The following is a 17,482-nucleotide window of genomic DNA, read 5'->3' on the forward strand; positions in this document are numbered from 1 at the left end:
GGGAGACTTTTGGTTTTAGGTGGCGGTGCCGTGTTCACTTTAGGAACACGGCACGGTAGCCATGCCAAATTTGTGCGCTGTTGAAGGATGTTCAAACGGTCGACTGAAGACCCGTGATCGTTCGGGCAACTCTAGTTTTCACCTACTCCCAAGCGACGAAGCATTGCAAAGCCTCTGGTTGAACAGCCTTGTCTTGCGCAGAGGTCTCGGCGATGGCGTCAGAATTTGTTCGCTGCATTTTCGGTCAGGAGACTTTGAACAGAACCTTCAGGTTAGCCGGAGTCTGGGCGTAGGTGCGAAGCGACCCCGTTTGAGGAAGGATGCTATCCCTTCCGTTGCACCGCGCGATGAGTCCCCACCGTCCCCGCCGAAGCGGGTGAGTGTATTTATGTGTTGATTATTATTTGCTTAATTTCAATAACTCTGCGGCCACTGCTGAAATGGTGTCTGTCTTTCATACAATTAACATACGAGATTTTACATATTATCGTAAGTGTACGATCTCGCGCAGTGAATAACGCAGCGTCCAGCGTTACGTCCGCAGGAACCCGAAATAAAAATCGCAGTGTTTAGCGTTACGTCCACTAAACCAGAAATATAAATTAAAGTTACGTCCTACGTAACTTTGCCCCAAACCCGCCCACGCGGCCTTATTGAATGCTACGCTTTACGGCCGATACATGACGTAAATACAAAAATAGCGTGAATTACTACTTCGTTACGTCCGATGCAGCATTCATTAATTGCTTAAATCGCGACTCCCTCTGTGCCTCCAGGTTTGTTGATGTTCCTCGTGTATCGGGGCTGCTGAGACCGGGGACGTATTTTCAATTTTCATATTGCGTTACGTCGGACTAACTCGAAATCTTGGGGTAAAGTTACGTCGGACGTAACTAAATTAATTTCGGGTTCCGTCTGACGTAACGCTAGACACTGCGACAAACTAATTGCTCATGACCGCCAGCCAATTACGTTTACGCATATAACGCTCAATAGGGAGCTTTAGTAGATGGTTTTCAGAGGCCCGCTACCTCCGCTTTAGCCCCGTGCTTGCGCTTCAGAGCACGCTTCGAAGTGGCAGCACGAGCTCCTGCTACAAGCAGCGTTGCCTAAAAACTTGATTTACTTAAACTATCTATCAGAGAGTTTTCGTGGACCGTATTTTCTGGCAACGCTTGTGTAGCGGGTGCTCGCACTGCCACTTTGAAGCCCGCTCTCGCGCGCGCCTAGAGTGATTGCAGGTCTCTAAAACTATTATAAAAAGAGTTTTTTTTTGTTTGTTTAGTGACGAGTTTATTTTGTTAGGTTTCAGAAAAGCGATTTGTGCAGTTGATCATGATTCCAGATTTCTAGTTTTTTCCTTTTGTCCCACACAAGGTAAATTTTTCCAAATAATTTGTCTCCAGGACACAAGCAATGAAGATTGTGCAGTCCCCAGCATGTGCCTCCAGCCGAGGAGCACAACCATGGTCAGTCATACCTATTTCTAGCATTCGCAATTTTGTTTTCTCGGTTCAATAAACAGAAATTATGATTCATGATCTCTATCGGGTTGTGTCGAATTGAGCCCAGGGCTTCTCAAACAGCGTGATCAGTTTTGTTGTGTATATGAGCATGAATCAAGTTGGGGTTGTCGATCAAACTACCTGCAAGATGCGAGCAGCGAGGACTGCATGTCCCACAGCACGTGCCTCCAGCCGAGGAACGCAACCATGGTCAGTCATACCTATTTCTAGCATTCGCAATTTTGTTTTCTCGGTTCAATAAACAGAAATTATGATCCATGATCCCTATCTGGTTGTGTCGAATTGAGCCCAGGGCTTCTCGAACAGCGTGATCAGTTTTGTTGTGTATATGAGCATGAATCAAGTTGGGGTTGTCGATCAAACTACCTGCAGGATGCGAGCAGCGAGGACTGCATGTCCCACAGCACGTGCCTCCAGCCGAGGAACGCAACCATGGTCAGTCATACCTATTTCTAGCATTCGCAATTTTGTTTTCTCGGTTCAATAAACAGAAATTATGATCCATGATCCCTATCTGGTTGTGTCGAATTGAGCCCAGGGCTTCTCGAACAGCGTGATCAGTTTTGTTGTGTATATGAGCATGAATCAAGTTGCGGTTGTCGATCAAACTACCTGCAGGATGCGAGCAGCGAGGACTGCATGTCCCACAGCACGTGCCTCCAGCCGAGGAACGCAACCATGGTCAGTCATACCTATTTGTAGCATTCGCAATTTTGTTTTCTCGGTTCAATAAACAGAAATTATGATCCATGATCCCTATCGGGTTGTGTCGAATTGAGCCCAGGGCTTCTCGAACAGCGTTATCTGTTTTGTTGTGTATATGAGCATGAATCAAGTTGGGGCTCTACTGCAGGTTGCGAGCAGCGAGGACTGCATGTCCCACAGTACGTGCCTCCAGCCGAGGAACGCAACCATGGTCAGTCATACCTATTTCTAGCATTCGCAATTTTGTTTTCTCTGTTCAATAAACAGAAATTATGATCCATGATTCCTATCGGGCTGTGTCGAATTGAGCCCAGGGCTTCTGGAACAGCGTTATCTGTTTTGTTGTGTATATGAGCATGAATCAAGTTGGGGTTGTCGATCAAAGTACCTGCAGGATGCGAGCAGCGAGGACTGCATGTCCCGCAGCACGTGTCTCCAGCCGAGGAATGCAACCATGGTCAGTCATACCTATTTCTAGCATTCGCAATTTTGTTTTCTCGGTTCAATAAACAGAAATTATGATCCATGATCCCTATCGGGTTGTGTCGAATTGAGCCCAGGGCTTCTCGAACAGCGTTATCTGTTTTGTTGTGTATATGAGCATGAATCAAGTTGGGGTTGTCGATCAAACTACCTGCAGGATGCGAGCAGCGAGGACTGCATGTCCCGCAGCACGTGTCTCCAGCCGAGGAATGCAACCATGGTCAGTCATACCTATTTCTAGCATTTGCAATTTTGTTTTCTCGGTTCAATAAACAGAAATTATGATCCATGATCCCTATCTGGTTGTGTCGAATTGAGCCCAGGGCTTCTCGAACAGCGTGATCAGTTTTGTTGTGTATATGAGCATGAATCAAGTTGGGGTTGTCGATCAAACTACCTGCAGGATGCGAGCAGCGAGGACTGCATGTCCCACAGCACGTGCCTCCAGCCGAGGAACGCAACCATGGTCAGTCATACCTATTTCTAGCATTCGCAATTTTGTTTTCTCGGTTCAATAAACAGAAATTATGATCCATGATCCCTATCTGGTTGTGTCGAATTGAGCCCAGGGCTTCTCGAACAGCGTGATCAGTTTTGTTGTGTATATGAGCATGAATCAAGTAGGGGTTGTCGATCAAACTACCTGCAGGATGCGAGCAGCGAGGACTGCATGTCCCACAGCACGTGCCTCCAGCCGAGGAACGCAACCATGGTCAGTCATACCTATTTCTAGCATTCGCAATTTTGTTTTCTCGGTTCAATAAACACAAATTATGATCCATGATCCCTATCTGGTTGTGTCGAATTGAGCCTAGGGCTTCTCGAACAGCGTGATCAGTTTTGTTGTGTATATGAGCATGAATCAAGTTGGGGTTGTCGATCAAACTACCTGCAGGATGCGAGCAGCGAGGACTGCATGTCCCACAGCACGTGCCTCCAGCCGAGGAACGCAACCATGGTCAGTCATACCTATTTCTAGCATTCGCAATTTTGTTTTCTCGGTTCAATAAACAGAAATTATGATCCATGATCCCTATCTGGTTGTGTCGAATTGAGCCCAGGGCTTCTCGAACAGCGTGATCAGTTTTGTTGTGTATATGAGCATGAATCAAGTTGGGGTTATCGATCAAACTACCTGCAGGATGCGAGCAGCGAGGACTGCATGTCCCACAGCACGTGTCTCCAGCCGAGGAACGCAACCATGGTCAGTCATACCTATTTCTAGCATTCGCAATTTTGTTTTCTCGGTTCAATAAACAGAGATTATGATCCATGATCGCTATCTGGTTGTGTCGAATTGAGCCCAGGGCTTCTCGAACAGCGTGATCAGTTTTGTTGTGTATATGAGCATGAATCAAGTTGGGGTTGTCGATCAAACTACCTGCAGGATGCGAGCAGCGAGGACTGCATGTCCCACAGCACGTGCCTCCAGCCGAGGAACGCAACCATGGTCAGTCATACCTATTTCTAGCATTCGCAATTTTGTTTTCTCGGTTCAATAAACAGAAATTATGATCCATGATCCCTATCTGGTTGTGTCGATTTGAGCCCAGGGCTTCTCGAACAGCGTGATCAGTTTTGTTGTGTATATGAGCATGAATCAAGTTGGGGTTGTCGATCAAACTACCTGCAGGATGCGAGCAGCGAGGACTGCATGTCCCACAGCACGTGCCTCCAGCCGAGGAACGCAACCATGGTCAGTCATACCTATTTGTAGCATTCGCAATTTTGTTTTCTCGGTTCAATAAACAGAAATTATGATCCATGATCCCTATCGGGTTGTGTCGAATTGAGCCCAGGGCTTCTCGAACAGCGTTATCTGTTTTGTTGTGTATATGAGCATGAATCAAGTTGGGGCTCTACTGCAGGATGCGAGCAGCGAGGACTGCATGTCCCACAGCACGTGCCTCCAGCCGAGGAACGCAACCATGGTCAGTCATACTTATTTCTAGCATTCGCAATTTTGTTTTCTCTGTTCAATAAACAGAAATTATGATCCATGATCCCTATCGGGTTGTGTCGAATTGAGCCCAGGGCTTCTCGAACAGCGTTATCTGTTTTGTTGTGTATATGAGCATGAATCAAGTTGGGGTTGTCGATCAAACTACCTGCAGGATGCGAGCAGCGAGGACTGCATGTCCCGCAGCACGTGTCTCCAGCCGAGGAATGCAACCATGGTCAGTCATACCTATTTCTAGCATTTGCAATTTTGTTTTCTCGGTTCAATAAACAGAAATTATGATCCATGATCCCTATCTGGTTGTGTCGAATTGAGCCCAGGGCTTCTCGAACAGCGTTATCTGTTTTGTTGTGTATATGAGCATGAATCAAGTTGGGGTTGTCGATCAAACTACCTGCAGGATGCGAGCAGCGAGGACTGCATGTCCCACAGCACGTGCCTCCAGCCGAGGAACGCAACCATGGTCAGTCATACCTATTTCTAGCATTCGCAATTTTGTTTTCTCTGTTCAATAAACAGAAATTATGATCCATGATCCCTATCGGGTTGTGTCGAATTGAGCCCAGGGCTTCTGGAACAGCGTTATCTGTTTTGTTGTGTATATGAGCATGAATCAAGTTGGGGTTGTCGATCAAACTACCTGCAGGATGCGAGCAGCGAGGACTGCATGTCCCGCAGCACGTGTCTCCAGCCGAGGAATGCAACCATGGTCAGTCATACCTATTTCTAGCATTCGCAATTTTGTTTTCTCGGTTCAATAAACAGAAATTATGATCCATGATACCTATCGGGTTGTGTCGAATTGAGCCCAGGGCTTCTCGAACAGCGTTATCTGTTTTGTTGTGTATATGAGCATGAATCAAGTTGGGGTTGTCGATCAAACTACCTGCAGGATGCGAGCAGGGAGGACTGCATGTCCCGCAGCACGTGCCTCCAGCCGAGGAATGCAACCATGGTCAGTCATACCTATTTCTAGCATTCGCAATTTTGTTTTCTCGGTTCAATAAACAGAAATTATGATCCATGATCCCTATCGGGTTGTGTCGAATTGAGCCCAGAGCTTCTCGAACAGCGTTATCTGTTTTGTTGTGTATATGAGCATGAATCAAGTTGGGGTTGTCGATCAAACTACCTGCAGGATGCGAGCAGCGAGGACTGCATGTCCCACAGCACGTGCCTCCAGCCGAGGAATGCAACCATGGTCAGTCATACCTATTTCTAGCATTCGCAATTTTGTTTTCTCGGTTCAATAAACAGAAATTATGATCCATGATCCCTATCGGGTTGTGTCGAATTGAGCCCAGGGCTTCTCGAACAGCGTTATCTGTTTTGTTGTGTATATGAGCATGAATCAAGTTGGGGTTGTCTATCAAAGTACCTGCAGGATGCGAGCAGCGAGGACTGCATGTCCCACAACACGTGCCTCCAGCCGAGGAACGCAACCATGGTCAGTCATACCTATTTCTAGCATTCGCAATTTTGTTTTCTCGGTTCAATAAACAAATTATGATCCATGATCCCTATCGGGTTGTGTCGAATTGAGCCCAGGGCTTCTCGAGCAGCGTGATCAGTTGTGTATATGAGCATGAATCAAGTTAGGGTTCTACTGCAGGATGCGAGCAGCGAGGACTGCATGTCCCGCAGCACGTGCCTCCAGCCGAGGAACGCAACCATGGTCAGTCATACCTATTTCTAGCATTCGCAATTTTGTTTTCTCGGTTCAATAAACAGAAATTATGATCCATCATCACTCTCTCTTTGTGTCGATGCAGCCACGGCTGACAAGGACTCTAGCAACACAAGTCCGAAGAAAAATTCGCTCGGTGCTCACACAGACACGCCCGCAGACTCGGTCGGCATGTAAGTGTTGAGTTCATTGTGAATGGTTGTAATATATGTGTGGGCCAGCCACAGGGATTACGAATGGCCTGCATCCTTTTCAGATGTTCAAGTGAACACGGTCATAAGTGTGTCACGTGCAGTGCAAACAGATATATCTGCAATGGGCGAAGCCTGCGATCTCCTAGACCGGCTTCATGGCACCTCATCCCCAACTTCCATGCAAGTGCCGCTTCCATCAGAGTTTATTCTCTCGGCTCCACCTCGCGAACCATTTGGAAGCCTGAGCCAATTTCCCAGACCAGAGGCTGCGACCATCTCTCCAGAAGATGACTTAACTGGTGAACGCCCAAGTTCACCACCTTCCTCAGAGCCACCGAGCATGTACCACAACGATGATCCTACATATGACCCTGCCTATGAACCATCGTACGACAAGAGTTCTGAAATGTGAGTACAGGGCCTTCAGCAAGTGATAGGTTGTTTAATAGAGTAGCCAAGTGTTCCTAGCCACCAACAGCTGATGAATGACTAGTCAGCTGTTTTGGGTGCCTTGCCTTAGTATGACCATGCGGTCTTCAATGGTGCTTTCACTTCTGTATCATTAGATACAGAAGTGGGCGCGGCAGCACCCGAGCGATGCAGCCACGAATGAACCTTTTCGTCTATCTCGTGCAGGCTCTTGCTTTTCACGCCAGCACCATCCACCGCGATGGAAGAGGGACCATCGAGTGGCCCGTAACGGACTCCTGCTTGGATGCAGAGATGACTCGTCGCGGTCACTACAGCAACGGCGTATCAGGTGACGCGGAAACCACCAACGGGAACAACACTGTGTTTTTTGAACTAAACCCTATGTCACCGACATACGCCGAATGGTCATCGGTATCAGCGAGATTCTGGAACAACGCCCCCCTCGATTTGCGCTTCAGTGGGCACGGCAGCACCCGAGCGATGCAGCCACGAATGAACCTTTTCGTCTTTATCGTGCAGGTACGTAGAAATGTATCATCATTTAAGAGCGATTGTGTGTTTTTGGTGGTGCTGCCTTGCCCGCAGGTGTTGTGTCATTCGGTCGCAGAGTGTTTTGATTCTTTTTGCCTCATGGTGTTGTTGCTGAGTGGAGATGTAGAGTCGAATCCGGGACCAACGGTTTCGGAACAGCTGAGAGAAATCCTAGCTAATCAAGAACAATCCACACGTGATCTCGCATCGATCAAAGAAGCTCTAGGTAGGCACATATCTGATACTGGTAAACGGTTGGTTGCAATTGAAGGAAAAATGGAGGCATTTTCGAAAAGTGCAGAAAAAATGGAAAAATGTACCACTGAAGTTAAGGAGTTGAAACAGCAAATAGGATGGCTGACAGATAAGGTTGACGTTTTGGAAACCGCAGGAGGAGAAACAATAGAATCGTCTACGGTGTACATGAGCGAGAGGGTGAAACTGAGGTATCACTTAAAGAATCTGTATTAAGGGGGGACGCGGGCTTTGAAAACCGGAAAATCGCGAAAAAGTCGATTTTTAGAAAACCCTATTTTTCGGTTGTATATCTCATAAACTACCTTCTCTGTAATTATCAGCACCAAATACAACGGGGAAATATTTAAAAACAATTATTTACGAGGCCTGAATAGCATCCAAGTGACGGTCAAGCGTCAAAATCAACCCCAACTTCGCGCGCTCGCCATTTTCGACGCGTTGAGCCGACGGCCGCCATCTTAGTCTTGTTTTGAACGTGAATTCTTTCTCTTTTTTTTGCCAGCTCCCAAAATGGCGTCGGCCGCGTGGTTACGGCGTGGTCGCCGTTCTTCCATGTCGCAATCGCGAGAACGCGATTGGACAGAGCGCGCGCTCGAGGAGCGTGCGGGGGAGCGCGCGACTGCTATTGGCTGGGACGCGATTTCTATTGGCTGGGAGCGCTCTCCTCTTCCGTTTCTCCTGCTGTTGCCGCTTGCGTCGTCTGCTTTTGGTAGTGGTCTGCTTGCACGCGCTCTTGCTTTGTCAGCTCCACTTCGTTTTTCGCCATCTTTACGATCGTTTTCCGAACTTTCTTCGAGTAGTTTCGTGTAGCGTGCCCGTCTGTTTCGTGGTCGCACATGATGCGGGGTTCGAAGTACAAGACGGTGCATGCGTTTGGCGCGCGGAAGCGGTCCATGAAGTTAGTGCGGATGGCGAAGTTGGAAGTTTCTGCACGGCGTGCCGTCAATGATGATCGCGTCAACACTTCCAGTGATGGATTTTCTGTGCCATCGGCTGTCTTCGAGGAAGAACGCATCGCCCCGCTCACGCCTGGAGTACCGAGCATGCCGACCGTTGTGGTTCCTCCCGAGATCGCGGGTCCCAGCGCCCGTCTTCCGCCTGCCGCGACAAGTAGGAGCGCGTCTTCTAGCACCCATCTGTGGACGCATTTCCTGACACGTGAGGAGATCGAAGCAGAAGCTAGACATTGTGATATTGCTCAAGCCGAACTTGGAGCTATGCCAGCAAACTGCACTGCATGAAGCGGTGTTGAGGTTCAACGCCGGCTGCTACAAGGCAACTGCAGAAATATCGGTTGCAGTGGAACTTCAGCCGACCCATCTAGCCCTCCAACGAGCTGCCGAGAAAGATGCCCTACGTCTGCACAAGGTTAGCAAACGACATCAAGAGAATTTGGAAACGCGGAACAAGAAGAAAGTGCGCAAGAACACTTACTGACTATTCTGCAGGGTCATTCTAAAGCTGAAAATCTGCGTGCAACTTTCAAGTGCTGTTTTCTCAGAATGGATTTTTTTCACTCGTGGCTGCTCGTCCCAGCGATATCTCAGGAACTGATGAATGGATTTTCGTGCTGTCTTTTTTATTCTGTTCTCTAATAACTTTGTGAGGGCATAACAGAGCCCTTTTTTTAGAAAACTGTACTTAAAATTTATAATAAAAAAATGAAATTTGGTGAATGTGGGTTTCATTGACTACACAAAATTCAAAGTTGCGTTAAAATGTTTCAACAAAGAAATTTAAAAAAAGGGCTCTGTTATGCCCTGGGGAATGTATCCAGGGGTCATCATAACACATTTTACGCCGCTACTACCTTTTTCAAATTCTCCAGACCTGGGATAAGGAATGCATATGGACGATTTTGATAAATATTTGTAACTTGAGAAATAATATGCACAGCTCTATGAAACTTTGCAGTTACTCTTATGTCTGTGCTATAAACACCGTCTGTAAATTTCGTTCAGATATCTCTAGAAATAAGAAATTTCATATTTATTCCCCACCTCCCTTAAAGGAAATATTTAAGATAAGCTGGGAGTTACAGTGACCAGTGTGGAACGGATTCACAGACTTGGTAGGAAAGCACCTAACAAATCCCACCCTGTCATCCTAAGGCTGTATGATTTCAATCAGAAGCTTGATATTCTGAAAAACGCGCGGAAGCTAAAGGGAACTTCAATTTCTATATCAGATGATTTTTCCAGAAGGGTACAAATGATCAGAAAGCAGCTGTGGATGACGGTGAAGGATTCAAGGAGACCTGAGGACAAGGTGTCTTTACGGTACGATAAGCTGGTCATTAATAACGAAACATATATTTGGGATATGGATCAGATGCGCAGGGTGAAGATTACAAGGACACCGGGGGATGACAGAAATTGACGTCGGAGAAAGAAATGTCGCGAGTTCAAATTGATTAATTTAAATGCTAGGAGTGTAGCTAACAAAGTCGAGGATATAGAGCAGATACTACTGGTGCATTCTCCTGATGTAATGATAGTCACTGAAACATGGTTAAATGCTAATATATTAAATTCGGAAATATGCCCCCCTGATTACAACGTGTTGAGAGAGGACAGATCCTCAAGAGGAGGTGGAGTGGCAATATTTTTCCGACAGGAGATATCTTGTAAACAACTGTGTGACATGTCTGACTTGGAATCTTTGTTGTGTAAGGTCGTTGTACACGGTGTATCATATGTAATTTGCGCATTCTACAGGCCACCAAATTCCCTATTAAACCTCATTCCACTTCTTAGTGATAAGCTAGATAATTATACAAACTTCAGGGGAAATTTTATACTAGCAGGGGACTTCAACTTACCCAACATAGACTGGTCCGAGATGACGGTTGGAACTGTTGACCATTTACATGGAGATGCTCTTCTGGAGGTTGCCTTTTCTCACAACTTAACACAAGTTGTTCATGAGTACACTCGAAGCCAGGGTTGCTCCCATTCAATCCTTGACCTTGTGTTTTTAAATGATAAGTTGAGCGATCTTTATTATACGTGTAAAATACATGAGGGTATTTCAGATCACAAAATGATTGAAGTGAATATACCGGTGAAAATTATGAATATTCACAATACCAAATTTTTTAGAGTACCGGATTACCAAAAGGCTGATGATGTTTCCATACTGGACCATTTGGAACTGTCACTTGAAAGGTTTACTAATTATGTGGATACTTATGGCGCGGATGTAGATCAAATATGGTTGTACTTTGTGAGCATTGTTAACACCTGTATCAAGCGATACGTGCCTTTCAGAAATAAGAAAACAAATGTGAAAAATCCATGGGTTAGTAGAGATATTCTTCACCTGAAGCGTAAGATTGCCCGAGTAAAAAAAAAAAAAGCGACATAGTGCTGTACACGCTCTTAATGAAGCAATTTCCACCTTAAGTGCCAAACTAAAAAAAATGATAGCTGAATCAAAACAATATTTTTATAACGTAACGCTGAGATCATTTCTTTCAAATGCCCCGCAAAAATTTTGGAGATATGTCTCGATTTCCAAGAGGGATACAGTGATAACAACAGTAAGTTTAAACGAATTCAACACATTTTTCGAATCGATATATACTGTGGATGACGGACATCTCCCTGAAATAGCCCCCGATACGTCTCCAGGCATTATCGACGTAGTAGTCACCGAGGAGGGCATTTTTCATTTATTAAATAACGTTGACCCAAAGAAATGTCCTGGTGCTGATGCCATTCATAATGAGTTTTTGAGACGTTACGCAGAGTGGATTTCGAAGTATCTATTCATAATTTTTAAGGTGTCACTGCGTTACGGTGTACTACCAATGCAATGGAAAGTTGGGAAAATTATTCCAATTCACAAATCTGGAGACAGAAACAATCCATCAAACTATAGACCGGTATCTTTAACTAGTACGTGTAGTAAACTTCTAGAACATATAATGTTTTCGCATATGATTCAATATCTTGATAATCACAATATTCTTACCCCGTTCCAACATGGTTTTAGAAAATCATTATCGACGAGTACACAGCTAATTGAGCTACTTCATGAACTTGCAAATAGAATAAATGACAGGGGGCAGGCTGACTTAATTTTTCTTGACCTCTCAAAGGCGTTCGATCGCGTATCGCATCCTAAACTTCTTCTGAAGCTATCGGCCATTTTTAAAAACGATCAGTTAATTACGTGGATGACCTCTTATCTCTCCAATAGATCGCAATATGTATGTCTTGAGGATGGGACTTCTTCACTTCTGCCAGTAACATCAGGGGTACCACAGGGTTCCGTGCTGGGGCCACTTTTATTTTTAATTTATATCAATGACATCGTTAAGGATGTTCAAGTTCCGGTTAAATTATTCGCGGATGATTGTGTCATTTACTCTAAAATAAAATCACCTCAAGATCAGGTAGCACTTAATGAGGCTTTATTAAAAATTAAGGAATGGTCAGATAAATGGCAAATGAAAATAAACAACGATAAAACCGTTGCAATGACAATTACTTGGAAAAAGAATCCCTTGAAATATTGCTATTCAATAGATGCGATTCCCATCAAATTTGTTGACCACTATAAGTATCTTGGAGTGACAATAACCAGTAAACTTTGGAACCAGCATATCGATGACATAACGAATAAGGCCAGGGCAAAATTATACACATTAAGACGCACCTTAAAATTTGCGGATAATGAAACAAAGAAGGCTGCTTACCAATCAATTGTACGACCTATTCTAGAGTACGCGCACACAGTATGGTATCCGCACACGGCAGAAGGAATTAGTAAACTTGAAAGCGTACAAAGACTGCCTGGAAGGTTTATATTTAATAAGTTCAGGTATAGTGTGTCTGCCTCGAGCTTACTAGAGCAAGCTAACATCCCGCCATTGGAGGTTAGAGCTAAAATAGACAGACTGCGAAATTTATATTATTTTATTAATGGAATCTTTAATGTCAGTAGTAATATATACATACAATTTTCATCAAGCGGATCAGCTAGACTGAACCATACTAGGACCATTAAACAATATCCTCTTAAGCACGGTGTCTTCAAATATTCTTTTTTTCCTCGGACAATCAGTGAATGGAATTCTTTGACGAATGAAATAGTCACCCTCCCATCACTTGATATTTTTGTTGAAGCAATCGCTTCCGCCACGAGAAAGTGCTCATAAGTACATCACATCATGCCATTATGTAACCACCCCTGCTATGGCTCACAGATGTGAGCCGCAGTATTCTTTAAATAAAAAAAAGCTTTGCAGCATCAGCAAGATATGACAGAAGATGGGTTCCAGTTGACAACGGCAACCTAAAGAGAGCCTTTATTATGTATAAAATTTTTTCCATTCTGGTTATACTTAACCCTGTTATATTTTGTTGCAGCGAGGACGAGGAAACCGATGAAGGCAACCCACAAGGGGAGAACAAGTACATTGTGTATGAAAGCTGCCTGCTTGACTGTTTCAAGGTGTGCGTAACATGTCTAGCACTCTGCAAGCCATCACTAAGTTTGAGCGGGAGCTGCCTTACTGTTCTCACGGAATGCTGCAATGGCGATCGGCACTCTTGGTCAAGCCGGCCATACGTGGTACGGAAGGCAGCTGGGAACATTGATCTTTGTGCTGGCATACTGTTCTCTGGTTCGAGCCCTGCCCCAGCACTCAGGATGATGCGGCTGATGAACCTTCGGGTCATCTCAGAACGCACTTTCCATGAGTAACAGGAAGCGTACCTCCTCCCTGCGGTGCAAACAGTTAGTGCACATCTTTTCTGCTTCAGTCGTAATGTAGTTTCCTAAGTAACACCAATTTTCGCTGTGCACCAACCCCAACACAATGCAGCATGCCCTCTTTAGAGTGATCGCATTTGTTTGGCCGTGCAAGCTGCATTAGGCCCCCTTTGAGTTGATTTTTTCTTCCATGCATATATGTATATGGAGTGGAAAACATCACAGTTATGCTTTCTGGCATACAAAAAAGCTGCTGCACTCTACGATAGAATACCGTGCATCCGCCCATGCCGCACTAAGCACCCTTCCCCAAAATTCGTAACATCTAAAAAATATGCACAGTACATATATATGAAAAATTGATGACCGCACTTGCGCGCATCCCCCATTTTTTCGCGATTATCTTCAAATTTTGAGTGGGCACTTGCTCGGTCATTATCTTACGGTATTCTGGTCTGGTTGACATACACCTTTTTCTAATTTCATTGTTACAAATGTCATTTTCAACATGTGCTTCCAGGTCTGGGAGAGCCAGAGAGATGAACATCTGGCAGCGCTTGCAGGAGCGCCCATGGACTTGTCTGGAGACGGACGATGTGATTCCCCAGGACACAGTGCAAAATTTCTAACCTACAGCTTCTATTCAAACCAATTGGGCAAGATACTTCACAGTGAACTGGTTCGAGTCAAAGAGGTAAAAACCCTCATAGCAGTTGCAATCTGCGAGCTAGTTGTTGGTAAATGTACTATACACATCTTTTGTTTTCAGTGTCCAGAGGCAAGCGCAAGCAGCAAGATGGAAAAAGAGGGGTGTATCCGTGGAATTGCGTTCCTCAAGTCGAGGGATGTCATCATTCGCTCTTTCACGACTGACAGACACTATGCAATCAAGGCACATATGAAACTACACGAGCCGACAATCCTGCATCTGTTTGATGTGTGGCATGCTGTAAAAGGTAATCCTAAAGAAGAAATTTCTTTTTTTTTTAGATAATGAAAACAACTTGCACATTCTGTCCCTTTGCTAAGTTTCTCAAAACCTTGAACCTTCCAGAGGGTTGATGCTGTTCTTACCATAGATTATCTGCTCTCAATGAGACCGCTGATAATAATTCTATCCCATCTTGACAAGCACAAAGAGAAATAAAATACCTGAGCCCTCATACGAAAGCTTTTCAAAGCATAGAATATGATTTCTAATTGCGCAGCTTCTAATCGCAATGTTTCTGTGACTAGCTAAAATGTTAAACTAAATGTGTCCTCTTCCCTTTATGAGATGGTACACAGCCATGCTAATTCACTATCTGCTAGCCAAACACAGATTTTTTGCACAGAGTGGAAACTTTGCCATCAGGAAAGGGGCATCACGACTGCAAGCATTTTGGTTGCGGTGCTTGTCTCTGTACAGGACTCAGGAAGAAGCTCACTGCTGCAAGCAAGACCGCAGGGTGCAAAGATCTGACACATTGGGTGAACCCTGTGTGCAATCACTTGTGGTGGTGCACAAATGCCAGTGGTGGCGACGGGGAGTTGCTCACCGCAGTGTGGCTGAGCGTCACCAACCATGTCTGTGACGTCCACATGGGCCACGGTCCAGTCTACCCGCGGTGCATGCACAAGGACCTCGGTGAAAAACAGTGGATTGCGCCTGGTTTGTAAAATTTTAATATGAGCATTCTGTTTACAGTGCTAAACAGTTCTACGTATATAAATCCTAATTATACATAGCTCGCAAACATTTGTGCAATGGAACTTGTTAATAAATTAATTTATGCTAAGAACATGTCTAAGTGAACAAATACCATCTGAAAGGAAAAGTTTGCTATCGAATTGCAATGTACACATTGAATGCTTAAATCCCTCCAGGCTCAGCTGCCCACAAGAAGCTGAAGGCGATTGCTACAGCACCCTTGTTTTTGAAGGACGTCAGGCAGCTGTCGCCTCACGCACAAACCTACGGCCTGGGGTCGTTTCACAGCGTTCTGAACAGATTCGCACCAAAATCAACAGCGTTTTCCTACGAATGCATGGCTGCACGGCAAGAGCCCTAAAGGTGCAAGGAAATATAACCATCCTGAAAATCACATTGCAAGCAATGACAGTTGCGGCGGCTTACAGTCCAACAAATGCCGTCAGACATCACAAAAAAGATATAGTAACATGTTTTTACACAAGGTGATTAAGACATTCAGGAATTAACGGCTTCAATTATGTTGCAGCACTACGATTGCCATAATGCATTTCAACAAAAACAGCGCTCGGCTGCAAGCTGAGACAAGGGAGGGGCACAAGCAGTGGCATGTGAAAGCCCCAAAAGCACGAAAAGGTGCACTAACTGTGTGCTCCCATAAGACACCCGTGACTTTTGGTAAGTGTAGCTCAATAACCAAAAAATTCAAGATAATTTGTCAAAATACAGAATTTAAAAGCCCTGTCAAACTGTACACAAAAGGTATACAGTTTGTGTGCACTACCCTGCATAAAACATTTTGGGCAGCTCTCATCCGCTCTGTTCAAAGAGCGAAAGTTCACGAAAGTGAGAGGGAGCAATGGCTGTGTAACAAAGCTCTGTCCTCACAGGTGGATGGCATGCTCCTTGATGGGTGGAAGCAACACCACCTAGATACAAGGTCTCTGCACTGATCCCTCTCCACACGGGAAAGATCAGTGCGGCGCAGTTATCATGGAGGGAGGGGTCTGCTTTCCACTCTGCCCATTATCGGAAAATATCATTGCTTCGTAGGGGAGACGGAGCAAATCAACAGCCACACCACCCGTTATTGCACACATATCATTATGTCGTAGCAAGAGAGTAACCAGGCCCTATCAGTGTCTAGCTGGTGTCGGTGGAAAGCACCTCCGACGTGAGCATATTCTTCATTGTAGCGAGTGTGGCAGTTACTGATTTAGCATTAAGATAATTTATTTTTGGCATAAATGCGAAGAATTTATGCATTTCTGGCAGACGAGAAAGGCAAGGCAGCAAGTGCTACAGCTATATCCTCCAATCGGAGCTTGGCGCCATGACATAAATGTAACTCTCTTTGCGAGGAGCAGACATACTTGTTCAATACTATCTCTTTCTGAATTCCAGGATATGTGGAAAAACTGCATCAACAAGTTCTGGAGCGCTGCAAGACACACCCGACTTTCAAAGTGGCACTTGCCGAGAGACCACCGAAAGTTCCCCCATCCTTTGTCAGTCCTGGACTAAGGCCATCCAAGGAGGAGCTTGTGGCTGCACGCAAAAAACGTTTTGCAAGGCCATAAGTCGAGGCAGGCAACCAGAGGAGGATGAATTACCAAGTTCTGCGATACTCATGTACAGTTCACCCAAGTATTCAGTACTACCATGGGAGCTTTGACCAACGAGATGGTCAGCACCATATCGCAGGCAAAGTCGCGATATAAGCTAGATTGGGCCTATATACAAAAATGGCAAAGCCTCGCCGATGCTGCCACATCACTCCATGACACTTCAAACTTCTGCATAAGAGACAAGTGACAGCGGCGACATGCACAGATAAGTTTCCGTGTTCTTTTTGTCATTTTCATGCAGAAGCATTAACTTCTGAGTCGCTGCATGGAACATTGTATACATATTTTTTAATCTTGTAAATGACTTTTTGCCTTATTTTAGCTAAATCCATTAGGTTGTTCCTTCGTTGAGATTATGAAGGTCTATATTACATAGGAAATGTATGGAATACTGTGCACACCAGTTGCAAGATGATTTTCTCTGTAGGCTGTCCAGCATTGTAGAATGTATATATGTTCTTTATAATGTCTTGTAAGAATATTATTAAGCTGCTTGTTTAAGACACTGTTCTTGTAAATATGTGAGAAGGTGAAGAGAACGGTGCTCCCTCCCAAAGGTTTACTTACAAGTATTTACATATGCGTCCAATGACATCAAAAGCTGCTGCATTCTTAGCTCGGTCTCGAGCTTGGCCTCGCTCCTGCTCCACTTATTTCTTTTCTAAAT

General features: G+C 44.9%; 2 protein-coding genes and 1 long non-coding RNA gene across 3 annotated transcripts; all 3 read left to right on the forward strand.

The window, feature by feature from the left end:
- The first annotated feature begins 1,360 nt into the window (after positions 1-1,360).
- LOC121048129 lies at positions 1,361-4,431 on the forward strand. Its single transcript, XM_042294715.1, has 9 exons — positions 1,361-1,469; positions 2,626-2,688; positions 2,872-2,934; positions 3,118-3,180; positions 3,364-3,426; positions 3,544-3,672; positions 3,856-3,918; positions 4,102-4,164; positions 4,348-4,431. Exons 1-9 carry the CDS (start codon positions 1,440-1,442, stop codon positions 4,429-4,431), a joined length of 621 nt encoding a protein of 206 aa, XP_042150649.1. The 5' UTR covers positions 1,361-1,439.
- A 2,397-nt stretch (positions 4,432-6,828) lies between these two features.
- LOC121048130 lies at positions 6,829-13,225 on the forward strand. Its single transcript, XR_005798820.2, has 3 exons — positions 6,829-6,963; positions 7,192-7,506; positions 13,152-13,225. It is a non-coding gene; the product is annotated as an uncharacterized LOC121048130 (long non-coding RNA).
- Positions 13,226-15,078: 1,853 nt separating this feature from the next.
- LOC120847398 lies at positions 15,079-17,002 on the forward strand. Its single transcript, XM_040219137.1, has 5 exons — positions 15,079-15,148; positions 15,364-15,535; positions 15,717-15,865; positions 16,592-16,695; positions 16,826-17,002. Exons 1-5 carry the CDS (start codon positions 15,079-15,081, stop codon positions 17,000-17,002), a joined length of 672 nt encoding a protein of 223 aa, XP_040075071.1.
- Positions 17,003-17,482: the final 480 nt, after the last annotated feature.

This window comes from Ixodes scapularis, unplaced genomic scaffold, assembly GCF_016920785.2.
Source record: "Ixodes scapularis isolate PalLabHiFi unplaced genomic scaffold, ASM1692078v2 PGA_scaffold6__148_contigs__length_123643588, whole genome shotgun sequence".
NCBI classification, from domain to species: Eukaryota; Metazoa; Arthropoda; class Arachnida; order Ixodida; family Ixodidae; genus Ixodes; species Ixodes scapularis.

Coding starts and splice junctions, on each gene's coding strand:
- LOC120847398 (XM_040219137.1), top strand. CDS start 15,079: ATGGGCCACGGTCCAGTCTACCCGCGGTGCATGCACAAGGACCTCGGT. Junction 15,536..15,716: donor TACGAATGCATGGCTGCACG/GCAAGAGCCCTA, acceptor ATTATGTTGCAG/CACTACGATTGCCATAATGC. Junction 16,696..16,825: donor CGAAAGTTCCCCCATCCTTT/GTCAGTCCTGGA, acceptor ACTCATGTACAG/TTCACCCAAGTATTCAGTAC.
- LOC121048129 (XM_042294715.1), top strand. CDS start 1,440: ATGTGCCTCCAGCCGAGGAGCACAACCATG. Junction 2,935..3,117: donor AGCCGAGGAATGCAACCATG/GTCAGTCATACC, acceptor AACTACCTGCAG/GATGCGAGCAGCGAGGACTG. Junction 3,673..3,855: donor AGCCGAGGAACGCAACCATG/GTCAGTCATACC, acceptor AACTACCTGCAG/GATGCGAGCAGCGAGGACTG.